Source organism: Rattus norvegicus, chromosome 10 (genome assembly GCF_021556685.1).
Source record: "Rattus norvegicus strain SHRSP/BbbUtx chromosome 10, alternate assembly SHRSP_T2T, whole genome shotgun sequence".
Lineage (NCBI taxonomy): Eukaryota > Metazoa > Chordata > Mammalia > Rodentia > Muridae > Rattus > Rattus norvegicus.
This window is the reverse complement of record NC_141543.1, coordinates 19,845,911-19,858,531: the sequence shown is the minus strand read 5'-3', so window position 1 is coordinate 19,858,531 and position 12,621 is coordinate 19,845,911. Positions and strand designations below refer to the sequence as shown.

Genomic DNA, 12,621 nt, shown 5'->3' with positions numbered 1-12,621 from the left:
CTCCATCTGTGAGGAAGATCAAGCATGTTTATTTCTGTACATAAGCAGTATCTCCCAGTGTTAGAGAAGATAGGGTAAAGCTAGTAGAATGGTATTCCAGGGGGCTGAGCTAACTCCAGAAGGAACAGTGACAGTCTCAGAAATAGTTTACCACATCTAGGCATCTTCAGAGTTAAATGTCTATGTTTCCCAGAATTTGGAACAAAATCGGGTTTTAAGTGTGTCCTTGTCCAGCCAGGTCCCTGCTCGCCTCAATAGGATCTGCGAGCTTACAGGAGAGAATGGTGACTTTCAGTCCACCCCTTGCCCTGTGTGACAAAATCAACTGAAGGAGAAAAAGAGACAGAGGGATAAAGTTAAACATTGCCTTGTACACCAAGCTGAAAATCAATGACCACAAAGGGTCTGTTGTTGTTGTTGCTGCTGTTGTTGTTGTTTGGGTTTGTGCTTTTCTGAAACAGGTCCTGCTGTGTGACTCTCCCTGACTTAGGTCCTCCTACGGCACTGTCATGACTGCTGGATTACAGGTGCACACAGCTGGGCCCAGCTCGGAATCACTCTAAGTGGCAACTACTTGTACTTGAGAGAGGAAAATTATAGGAAGTGTTCATCTTTAGAGGCAGAGTTATTGTGTTTTATAGAGTCCCACATAGCCCAAGACATATCAAACACCTGACAATGAACGAGAACTTCTGGTATTTCCGCCTCCCCTGCCCAGGTGCTAAGATTATCGAGCTGGCATATTTGACCAGATTTCTCAAACAATACAAATTCTTTTATTTAGTTTTTGCTTGTTTGAGACATAATCTTGTGATTTCCTATTACACATGCTGGTGTCCAACTCCTGACCACACGTAGTTCCCCTGCCTGACCTTACCAAGTAGACACAGGTGTGAGTCACTGGACCCAGCTCACAAGCTCTGGCTCTATTATATATTTTATATATTATAATCATGCTATATCTGTCCAAGGTCTCTCATGAATAAACTTAAATATCTTTTAGTGTCTGGGCATGTGGCTCACTGGTAGAGTCTTGAATAGGGAATTCCACACTGGGCCATGCACACACAAAAGTTCATGCTTGTAATCCCAGGACTTAGAAGACTGAGGCAGGAGAATAGCCTTGAATGTGAAACTAGTCAATAGTGATGTCCAAGCCCAGAGGGAAACCCTATCTCAAAGGAAACAAAAACCAAAAAAAAAAAAAAAAAGAAATAGATCTTTTACACTGCATGGGTGTTTCGACTGCATGCATGTCTGTACATCACATGCATGTCTGCATACCACACGCATGTCTGTACATCACACGCATGTCTGCACATCACACGCATGTCTGCACACCACACGCATGTCTGCGCATCACACGCATGTCTGCGCACCACACGCATGTCTGCGCACCACACGCATGTCTGCGCATCACACGCATGTCTGCGCATCACACGCATGTCTGCACACCACACGCATGTCTGCACACTACACGCATGTCTGCACATCACACACATGTCTGCACACCACACGCATGTCTGCACATCACACGCATGTCTGCACATCACACACATGTCTGCACACCACACACATGTCTGGTGCCCTCAGAGGCCAGAAGGACATTGGATCCCTGCAACTGGAGTTAAGACTGTTGTTAGCCCCATGTGGGTGCTGGGAATGAACTCACGTCCTTTGAAAGAGTAGCCAGTGCTCTTACCAGCTGAGCCATGTCCTCAGCACTAACCCCACCCCAAGTGCAATCATTTAAACATATGTTTTAGAAAGATCCAGTATGCTTGTTCTTGAGGACAATCTGTTGTACGTGAGTTAAGTCTGGAAAACTTTCTACATGTTTTCATGAAGGTAAAGTGATCAAACAGGACTAGAGGAATGGTTCAGTGATTAAGAGTTCTTGCTGCTCTTGCAGAAGCTCACTAGCCAGCACCATGGTAACTGACAACCATCTGCAATTCCAGGCCATGGGATCAGATGCCCTTGTCTGGCCTCTGAAAGCACTGCACACACTGCTACATAGACATGAGCAGTAGACACCCATACACATAGACATAAGTTGTTTGAAATGATCAAGCTCTGGCTGGAGAGATGGCTCAGCGGTTAAGAGCACTGACTGCTCTTCCAGAGGTCCTGAGTTCAATTACCAGCAACCACATGGTGGCTCACAACCATTTATAATAGGGTCCAATGCCCTCTTCTACTGTGAAGACAGCTATGTACTCACATACATTAAATAAATAAGTAAATATTTTTAAACAAACAAACAAATAAATAAATAAAATTATCAAACTCATTAGCAAGGCCATATGTGCTCTTATGATGATGGGACAGCACATTTCATGGGCCCGCATAAATGTGAGAGAAGCAGCATATGACTAACTTTTCTCCAAGGGCCTGGTACCCATGGTTACTACAACCTCAAGCCCAGGTTCTAGGAATAGTGGTGAGGCCATTACTGACTCCATGTCTGCATTCTTTTCAGATTAATCTTGAGGCGCCTAGAAAAAGACCATTTGGAACTATCACAGCCTCTATGAGGCTGCGGTGGAGTAGAAACCACATTCACAAGGACCACAGAAAGAGTCGTCATAGTTCTATCAAAGTGTGGACATTTCTACTCCCATTCTCTGTCACTTGTAGGGTAGGAGAGGACGTTATTGCTCTGACTACTAATGGCACGTGGGCTCGGGGGCATGTTTGTTCAATATGAAATTCTAATAGAATAAATGTCAGCAAATGTCAGTGACCTCTAAGATCACAAGAGAAAGCACTAACGGCATGGCAGACAGGAAGGGACCCTGGTAGTTGTCCTCTCACCAGTGACCTGGGCAAGGGACCAAGAGTTTGTCAGATCCCCCCCCAACTGCCCTCCATAGCTTCAGTACTGAGACGCTCTGATCCTCTAACACTAGAGGATGTGTAGGAGTCGGAGCTGGTCCTTCACAGTTTAGAATCACAAAACTATACAGGCTGAGGGAAGTGAACTCCTATCCAGGGGTTGCCATGAGCTGAGGGCAGGCGAAACTGCAGTTCACACCACATCTCTGTCAGCCCAGACACAAGATACTGAGCTCTATTTTTCAACCTCGCATGCCTCAAAGCACAGTGCCAGGCAGGCAGGCAGGACTGGGACAGCCCAATTTTTACCATGATGTCTGTTGTCTTGTCTGGGAGCTATCATTAAAGGGGAATTTCATGGCACTGTTAAGCATCTCTGGTAACTGACTCCCTTTACCCTATGCCTGTCTCCATTGTCTCTTTGGCAGACACACCCTTCTGTGCATGTGGAATTAACTAGGCGTTGTTAATGACAACCCGACCTGCACTGCGCACTGCCTGGTGGTAGACCATCTGTCTGCTCAGTCTATGAGAGGCCTTGGTTCTAGCCTCAGCTCTGAAAGAAAAATCTCCTATGAAGATTTTTTTATTGCTTGAATTAATAAAACAATACTACTCTAAATTATACTCACTTTTAAGTAAATTTTGCTTCTTTCCAAAAGGAGTTGCCACTTCAGCTTTGTTTTCTGTTCACTTGTCATTGTGAGAAACTCGTTTATCTGGTTAAAAACAAAAGGTCAAGCAAGTGCTTGTGCGATAGCCAGAGGTAACTCCTTCAACACCCTGTGACGCACACATGCTCAGTAGACACAGACGGTTACTCACGTCATTACGGCTCCTTTGACAGGGAAGATGAACCATGAAAAACTATCCCCAACCACTAAGGCAGTCAAGGGTTCAGCAGGAAAAGTCCCTCACGGTAAATTGGCTTAGAATTCTAAGCCAACATTTAATAGTAACTTTCATGATCTTTGTTTTACTTTTTCTTTTTTTTTTTTAATTTGAGATGGGATTCATATAGGCCAGGCTGCCCTACAGACGCACTGTGTAGCCAGGGATCTCAGGAGCCCCTGCCTATACTTGTAAGTGCTGGGATTCTAGCTGTGTGCTGTGCTGCTATGCTCGGCTGTGACCTAGTTGCAACGAGCACGTGCCAGTCTCCAGGTGTCTGCTGCTACTATGTAGCTGCAGAACAGACCAACTGTGAGCCAGAGGTACAGCTGGGTGGGAGAGATGTGGCCAATACAGACTTCTAGAACAGCCAGTGCATGGCTGATGGAATCTCCACTGCTTCATCCATTATCCCTGACTACATACAATGTCATATTTAAGCTGGGTAGCATTGGCACATACATTTAATCCCAGTACTCAGGAGGCAAAGGCTGGCAGATCTCTGAGTTCCATGTCTACAGAGGGAGTCACAGGACAGCCAGGGCTCCACAGAGAAACCCTAACTGGAAAATCAAAGAGCAATCTGAGCTATAGAACAGGACATTGTCCTAAAATGTCACATTTAGTCCTCTGTTTGGCTGAAGGTCTGTCACTACTCATAATAGGCAGAATTAACTGAAATTTTAATAGATCATATGTTCATTAAAATTGGATTATGTTTACTGATTGATCATAATTAAAGAGAGATTGATCAGTGATTAAAAATCACTTGCTATTCTTGCAAAGAGCACTAAGATCAATTCCCGCCACCTATATGACAGCTCACAACTGTCTTTAGTTCCAATCCCAGAAGGTCAGATGCCTTCTTCTGGCCTCTAGGCACCAGGCAGGTATGTGATGCACAAATAAACATGCAGGCAAAATCTACACATAAAATAATTTAAAAAGGAATTTAAATATGTACATTTAAACCAAGATGGCTTTTCCTAAGATCTCATTATTAATAAATTAGTTTCTATCAAAAGTTCAACAAAATAATCTGTAGTTTTAAAGAAGAATATTCAAGAATATCAGAAATGGTTCTAGCTTTTTTCCCCTTCTGCTACTTACCGTGCAGCCCAAAGTCTCCTCAGCAACACTGCCTGAGAGACTGCAGGAACGGAGGGTTCCAGTGTGGTCAGTGAGATCAACCAGCACATCAAAACTGAGACAAAAAGATCTAGATCTAGAAGAATCTTTGCTGCAAATTGTGCAAGTATTGGAGGCGTCGTTTACAATATAACCACAGCTGGAACTGAAAAGAGACAAGTGTTATCCACAGATAATGACCCTCAGTGACAGACTTGATCTCTAGCAGAATTCTCCCATCACATTCTAATATTATCATAAGATGTTATAAATACCACAGGCTATTTATGTTTACCATGAAACTAGATATATAAACCACTCTGTGACAAAAACCTAGAACATATGTACACAATGACTCTGTAAATCTGGGGACTGATGAGCCCACTATCCTGACCTGCTGTGAGTGAAGGAAGGCGCTGTCCCTTGCAAAAGGTGACATCTAGGGTGCACTGGACAAAGGACAAGAAAGATTTCTATGTTTTTTTGTTTGTGTTGACTGAGAATTGTTTGGGGGTTTATGTCTGTGTTTACACAGGATTCCCTGTAGCCCTGGTTGTCCTGAAACTTGCTCTGTAGACCAGGCTGGCCTCAAACTCTGAGTTTGAGCCTCCTGAGTGCTGGGATTAAAGGACAGTGCCAACACCACCCAGAAAGAACTGTTTGGTTTTTTTGTTTGTTTGTTTTGTTTTGGGTTTTTTTTTTTTTTTTTGGTTCTTTTTTTCGGAGCTGGGGACCGAACCCAGGGCCTTGCGCTTGCTAGGCAAGAGCTCTACCACTGAGCTAAATCCCCAACCCCTTTCTTTTCTTTTTTTTTTTTCCTGTGCTGGAAATTGAACCCACGGCGAGACAAGAACTGACCCATTTAGCTCTACCATAGGCCTAAAAGTCAGTTATCACCATGGAATCTTAGAGTTCCTATTGCTGTGACAAAACACTACAACCAAAGAGCAAGCTGGGGAGGAAAGGTCTTTTTTGGCTTTCACTTATACATTTTAGTCTCTCATTAAAGGAAACTAGAAAGGTTGAAAGATTGTCAACTTGGCACCTGTCATTAGCTGATGCAGTTTCTCAAGAAGCTTAGATTTATTGTCAATAAAAATAATTATTTTTATGGTGAGAATATCACTTATTGTGTTTCTGATCACTTTTTAATAAAAATGTAATGGCTTACCATAAACTGTGCAGTGCCTCCCTAGTTCTCAGCTGTGAACATCCGTGCACCGTGAGAATACATGTACAGAACAAGCAGTTTTACGTGTGCATTGCTCTGGACCTATTCATCTTAATGTATGTTTGCTTACACTCTCATTCTCCACCTTACCTGCTCCTTAAAACCCCAGTCTTCCGTGTTCTGTGTGATTTGGGTTCTCACTTTTGACACAGGGCTTCCTATATAGCCCCGGCTGTCCTCGAACTCAAAATCCTCCTGCCACAGCCTCCCTAGTGGTGGTGGGGTTTGCCACACTCACCTAGTCACCTGGTTTTGAGTTAATTTGTATGCTTTGAGCAATAACCTTGTTATTGATATTAAATATGCACTGTAGGAACTTGAAAAAAAAAAAAAAGGAAACTAGAACGGGAACTCAGAGAAGCCAGAGACAGGGATGCAGAGGCCATGGAGGGCGCTACTTACAGGATTGCTCCTCATGGCTTGCTCCAGCCCACGGATGGCTCCACCCACAATGGGGGCTCCTCCCCCATTAATCACTACCTAAGAAAATGCCGCCAAAGGGTTGCCTGAAGCCTAATCTTACATAAGAATTTTCTCAGTTGAGGTTCTCTCCTTTCAGATAATTTTACCTTGTATCGAGCTGACATAAAACTATATGTCATAGAACATAAATATTTTGTCACCGAAACATTTAATTATGGTTTATTTATATAAAATTTTCTTTCATACAACCACTGTTCAGACAAAGAATAGCTTTAACTACTATAGAGTTTGACTTTATTAACAGTAGTTATTTTTGGTGAATTTGTTAAAAATGTCTACGTACCATCTATTTCTAACTACTTTGGTAGTTTCATCATCAATGTTCAATGTAGAAATGTAAGCATAAAGGATGCCATAGAAAGGATCCACTTTTCCTTCATTTTCCAAAGCTTTTCCTTTTAACTGTTCCACTGTATAGACATTAACTATTGTGTTTACTAAAAATAAAGACAGATGTTATAATTCCATATATGTTGTAAGATAGAAGAAAGGCTGACATCCCAACAGAAAAGCAGGTGCTGGTAGCAATGCGGAGAGCCATACCCAACACTAGGCTCAGGGACGCCTTCAGAAGAGGGGAGGAAGGACTACAGGAGCCAGAGAGAGGCTGAGGACCCAGGAGAACACTTCCCATAGAATCACCTCAGCTCATAGGGACTAAGGTGGCGATCGTGAAGCCTGACTGCCTGCACGGGTCTATGCTAGGGTCCTCTGCATATATGTTGTGGTTATTTTTTTTTAAGATTTATTTCTTATATATAAGTACACTGTAACTGTCTTCAGACACACCAGAAGAGGGCATCAGATCTCATTACAGATGGCTGTGAGCCACCATGTGGTTGCTGGGATTTGAACTCAGAACCTCTGGAAGAGCAGTCAGTGCTCTTAACCACTGAGCCATCTCTCCAGCCCTATGTTGTGGTTATTTAGCTTGGGGTTTTCGTGGGACTCCTAACAGTGGCAGCAGGGTATCTGACTCTGCCTGGTCTTGGGATCCTTTTCTTTCACTGGGTTGCTTCACCCAGCCTTGATATGACGGTTTGTGCCTAGTCTTATTGCATCTAGTTATGGGTTTGGTTGATATCACTGGGAGCCCTTTTCTGAAGGGAAATGGAGAAGTGGATCTGAGGAGGGGGTGGTGTGATGTGAGGAGAGGAGGAAAGGAGGCTGTGGTCAGAATGTATTGTATGACAGAAGAATTAAAAATTTTTTCTAGGGGCTGGGGATTTAGCTCAGTGGTAGAGCGCTTACCTAGGAAGCGCAAGGCCCTGGGTTCGGTCCCCAGCTCCAAAAAAAAAAAAAAAAAAAAATTTTTTTTTCTAGGGGATGGGGATTTGGCTCAGTGGTAGAGCGCTTGCCTAGCAAGCGCAAGGCCCTGGGTTCGGTCCCCAGCTCTGAAAAAAAAAAATAAGAAAAAATTTTTTTTCTAATTTAAAGGTAGAAAGACGAGGGCATGCAAACGACTCATCCAGAACATCTGGGATACACATATGGATTGAACTCGGGGCTTCGTGTATATAATACAGTCTTTTAAATTCTGTGAACATTGCGCTTGCCTGAAGAAAGAGTTGTTGCTTCTCAGATTGGTTAATATTAATATAAGCTCCCCCATTAGAAAAATAGGGGCTGGAGAGATGGCTCGGTGGTCAAGAGACCCAGGTTCAGTTCTCAGTGCCAACATGGTGGTTTACAACCATCTGCAAGTCCAGTTCTAGGGAATGCAACACCCTCTTCCAACTTCTACAAGTACACAAGGTACAAAGATACATGTAGACAAAGCTTCCCATATATATAAAATAAATAAAAAATTAAAGCCAGGTATAGTGTCTCACAGTTTTAGTCCTAGAACTGGGGAGGCAGGGGCAGGCAGATCTGTGAGTTCAAGACCAGCCTGGTCTAAATAGCTCAGGCCAGCCAAAGCTACATAGTGAAACCCTGTCTCAAACAAAACAAAACAAAACAAAACAAAACAAAACAAAAACAACAACAATAACAAAAAACCCTAAAAATGCAACAAAAGAAATCAAAAGAGGGCTAAGGATATAACTCAAAGAAACAACTTCTGCTTAGAATGCATGATATTCTGGGTTTGATGCCCCAACCATGAAAAATAATCTCTCTCTCTAACCTCCTTCTCTCACCCATGTACTTACAGTTTACAGATTCTTTCAAATAACTGTCAATTTCATCAGCTATACTTGTCTCTTTATTTTCTCTTATAAAATTCAGTAGGATATTGGCTTCTGGTGTATCTTAAATTGAAAATGCATAACAAGGAAAAAGCCAAGAAATTACCTTTTAAATTACTTTGAAACATCTAAAATTATCTTAATTATAAAACAAAACATCACATAAGAAGGCAATTCAACAGAATTATCATTAAACTGTTAACATGTGAGGTAAGGTGAATCAACATGGAGAGATGTTACCAGCTATTACTAGTGAGGGGCAGTTTTAGAAAACTGTGTGATTTAAGACTCTTAAACTGAAAAACATGGATATGTAAAGTTATCTGAAAGAATAGATGTAGGAAAATTATTATTTCTAGGTGATACAATTATAACTTATTTTATGTTTCTTTTCATTTTTCATTATTTTATTCATTTCCTTAATTTAAAAGAATAATTTTAGGAGCCCAACAGATGGCTCAGTGGTTAAGAATGCTTGCTACTCTAGTAGAGACCCAGGTTTGTCTCCTGGAACCCAGGTGGTGCTCACACCAACTGTATCTCCAGTCCCAGGTGATCCAATGCCATCTTCTGGCCTCTGAGGACAACACATACATGTGTGGTACACATACATCAATGCAGGCAAAGCACTAATAATGAATAAACCTAAAACATCATTTTATTAATTTATTGCTATCATTACAGTGTGTGGACATCATACATGGTGGGGGTGTCACACATGGTTGGGGGTGTCACATAGGGTAGGGGTGGCACACAGGGTGGGGTGTCACACATCGTTGGGGGTGGCACACAGGGTGGGGTGGCACACAGAGTGGGGGTGGCACACACGGTGGGGTGGCACACAGGGTGGGGGTGGCACACAGGGTGGGGGTGGCACACAAGCCACTACTTCTGTGTAGAAGTAAGAAGACAATGTTCTTGAGTTGGTCCTCTCCTACTTTCACAGGTTCCAGAGATAGAATTCAATTTAACAGACTTGACCAACAAGATTTTGTAAATATTATACATCCATTTCTCCATTTCTCTTTTTATTTATTTTAAACGTTGTATTTGTTAGGGTGGTGGTGGCATATACCTTTAATCCTAGCACTCAAGAAGCAGAGGCAGGTGGATCTCTAAATCTGAGGCCAGCCTGGTCTACAGAGCATGTTCTAGGACAACCAAGGCTACACAGAGAAAGCCTGCCTTGAAAAATAAATACATTATAAACTCAGAATCCTCCTCTGTTAGACTCCCAAATGTTGGGATTATAGACATGGATAACCATGGCTAGCTTATTTTTGTTGTTGGTGGTGGTGGCTTTTTATGTTCTGATTTTTGCTTTTTGGGTATTTTTCAAGACAGAGTCTCTCTATGTAGCTCTAGCTGTCCTGGAACTCACTGTGTAGACCAGGCTGGCACAGAGGTCTGCCTGATCTACCTCCCTAGTACTCAAATTAAAGGTGTGAACTACCAGGGCCAGATCCATGGCTAGCTTTAAAAATGGTTTTTAAATGTTATTTTAAAGCTTTCTTCCTCAGATTAGAATATGAATTTTCTCAAAAGTTAGGTGGCATGCTGTAAATCTAGAATGTCACTTCGAAGGGTCTTCACGGGTGTCTAAAGCCCTTCAATCCTAAGACCCCAGCCTCTAACACAACCATCTTACGTTGTAAAATCCTATTTGAACACTCCACTACTGGCTGTGAGAGTGTCTGGACTCCTCTACCTTCCTTGGGCAGGTAGAGGAGGTTTTCTCCTCCCACTCCCACTACATGTGTCCTATCAATGAGCTTTCTCGAACTGGGGATGGATTCCTCAAGAACAGAGGCTGTGCTTTTCATCCTGTATTCCCATATCCGGCATCATCTCTTACATCCATTGGCCTTCCACTGTCTTCTGCCTCGTTCTAGAAAACACTGAAGTTATCTATATGGCAAATGGATGAATGTTTCCGGTGTCCTAATAGAGCTCCTAGACAATTGCTAAAGGGTCGCAGCAGTCAAACCAACCAACGTCAGCAAGAAGGACAGAATCCCCCACTCTAATGAACACTGTCAAGGCAGGAAAAGCATCAGGAAAAAGGTAACTGTCATTTGTGATAAATGTCCATGCCATTTAGGTTCCTCGTTTCTACAAGGTAGGTAGGTATTGTCCAGGAAATTAAAATCTACCTGGTTTAAAACAAGCAACCAAGTTTAAACAGCTTTAGAAATATTCTACTAAATTATGTCCTTGACAAAATAAATTCAAAAACTCTGTTGCACAACATGGGGTGTATAACTGATGATACCATGTAATAGAATAGTGTCCTACACTCACGTCATTCTGTATACCTTTGATCGTAGCATTTGGGAGGCACAGCAGGTGGATCTTTGTCTCAGGCCAGTGAGTGCTACACAATAAGACTTTGTCTCAGAAAAGGTGTGTATGGGGGGCCTAGTCTTACTGCAACCTGACATGCCATATTTGGTTGATATCCATAGGATGCCTGCCCTTTCCCTAGGAGAAACACAGGGGAAGTGGATGCAGGGGCAGAGGGGAAGTTTGGAGAAGCGAGTGGGAGGAGACAATGGAGGAGAAACTGTGGTCAGGATATAATAAAAACAAAATAACACTAACATCTAATTACATGTGTGTGTGTGTGTGTGTGTGTGTGTGTGTGTGTGTGTCTGTGCAAAGGTATACACATATTGGTGTAGGTGCCTCAGAGGTCAGAAGAGGGTGTCACATCCCCTGGGGTTGCAGGCGTTTGTCAGCTGCCTGATGTGTGCGCTGGGGACCAAACCACTCTCCTAGCTGCTGAGCCTCTGGGCTGTATTCCTAAAGGGCACTAAACCTGTAGCTTTTAAGTGTTTTCAGCACAAAAGTGTGAATACTGCATTCTGGTTTAGATATGAAATTGCCCAAAGCCTCACTTGTTGCAGGACTGGCCCCAATGCAGGCTGGTTGGAGGAAATCACTGGGTATGAATCTTCTAACTTACCTCTTCACTCCTCAGCCACCATCAAGTAAAAGGCTTTAAAAAAATTTAATCTGCCGTTTGAGTCTATAAAGCATTGTACAAACATTGGCCTACGTTTATGATCACTTCCAAAAGAATTAGAAACAGAAAACATTTTACCTGGATTCACTGTGATAATGGTTTTTGAGATTACGGTTGCTGCCATGCAGTTCTGAAATTTGTTAAAATTTATTCTCACATCGGAAGCAAATATTACTGTTTGGGAGAAAGCCATTTTTAAAGTTAATATATGAGGAATGAAAATGACAAATATTTGTAACACAGTCATAAATGATGAGACCTGTTTCTCGGGCCATCCAGCTCTGTGCAAGTAGAATGGATTCGTTATCCCAACTGCATTTGTTTAAAAAGAAGTGAAACAAAGTGGACACATTAGAAAAATCTGGCAGTGACACATTTACACCTCTCTTCAAAGAAACCCCAAAACAGAAAAACAAAAACTGCAATTTCCAGGTAACCAAAGCAGTTAAGACTTTACATTTTAATTTTTTAATTTATTAATACTCTGTATGCATGTGTAGACTCTCTCTCTCTCTCTCTATCTCTCTCTCTCCCCCCCTCTCTCAGGCCACAACACATGCATGAAGGTTAGAGGACACTTTGTGAAGTCAGTTTTCTTCTTCTACCTATGGTTCTGGGTTGCCAGGTTTGCACGGAAGGTGTCTTTACTGGCCGAGCCATCCTCAAAGGCCCAAGACGTCATACTTACACCTATGTGAGAGCTGTCTTTCAGCGTGTACTAATTTCTAGTATCTGGTCTATGAGTTCTTTATCTTCCCAGCACTTGGTCACTTAGAACTGAATAATTCAAGACCTAAAATCTTGAAAGCCAAAGCATAGAGCCATCACAGTTGATG

At 42.4% G+C, this 12,621-nt stretch overlaps 1 protein-coding gene across 5 annotated transcripts in view; it reads right to left on the bottom strand.

Annotated features, from left to right (window-relative positions):
* Positions 1–9: 9 nt before the first annotated feature.
* Positions 10–12,621, bottom strand: part of Meiob (meiosis specific with OB-fold) — a 31,365-nt gene continuing 18,753 nt past the window's right edge. For 3 of the 5 annotated variants that reach the window (XM_087574262.1, XM_087574263.1, NM_001115033.1), the window contains 7 exon segments: positions 12,045–12,097; positions 11,864–11,959; positions 8,725–8,823; positions 6,855–7,008; positions 4,840–5,023; positions 3,471–3,557; positions 10–325 (listed from right to left, as the gene is read on the bottom strand). In XM_087574262.1, coding sequence (XP_087430388.1) covers positions 215–325; positions 3,471–3,557; positions 4,840–5,023; positions 6,855–7,008; positions 8,725–8,823; positions 11,864–11,959; positions 12,045–12,097 — 784 coding nt within the window. In that variant the 3' untranslated portion in view covers positions 10–214. 5 annotated transcript variants of the gene reach the window in all.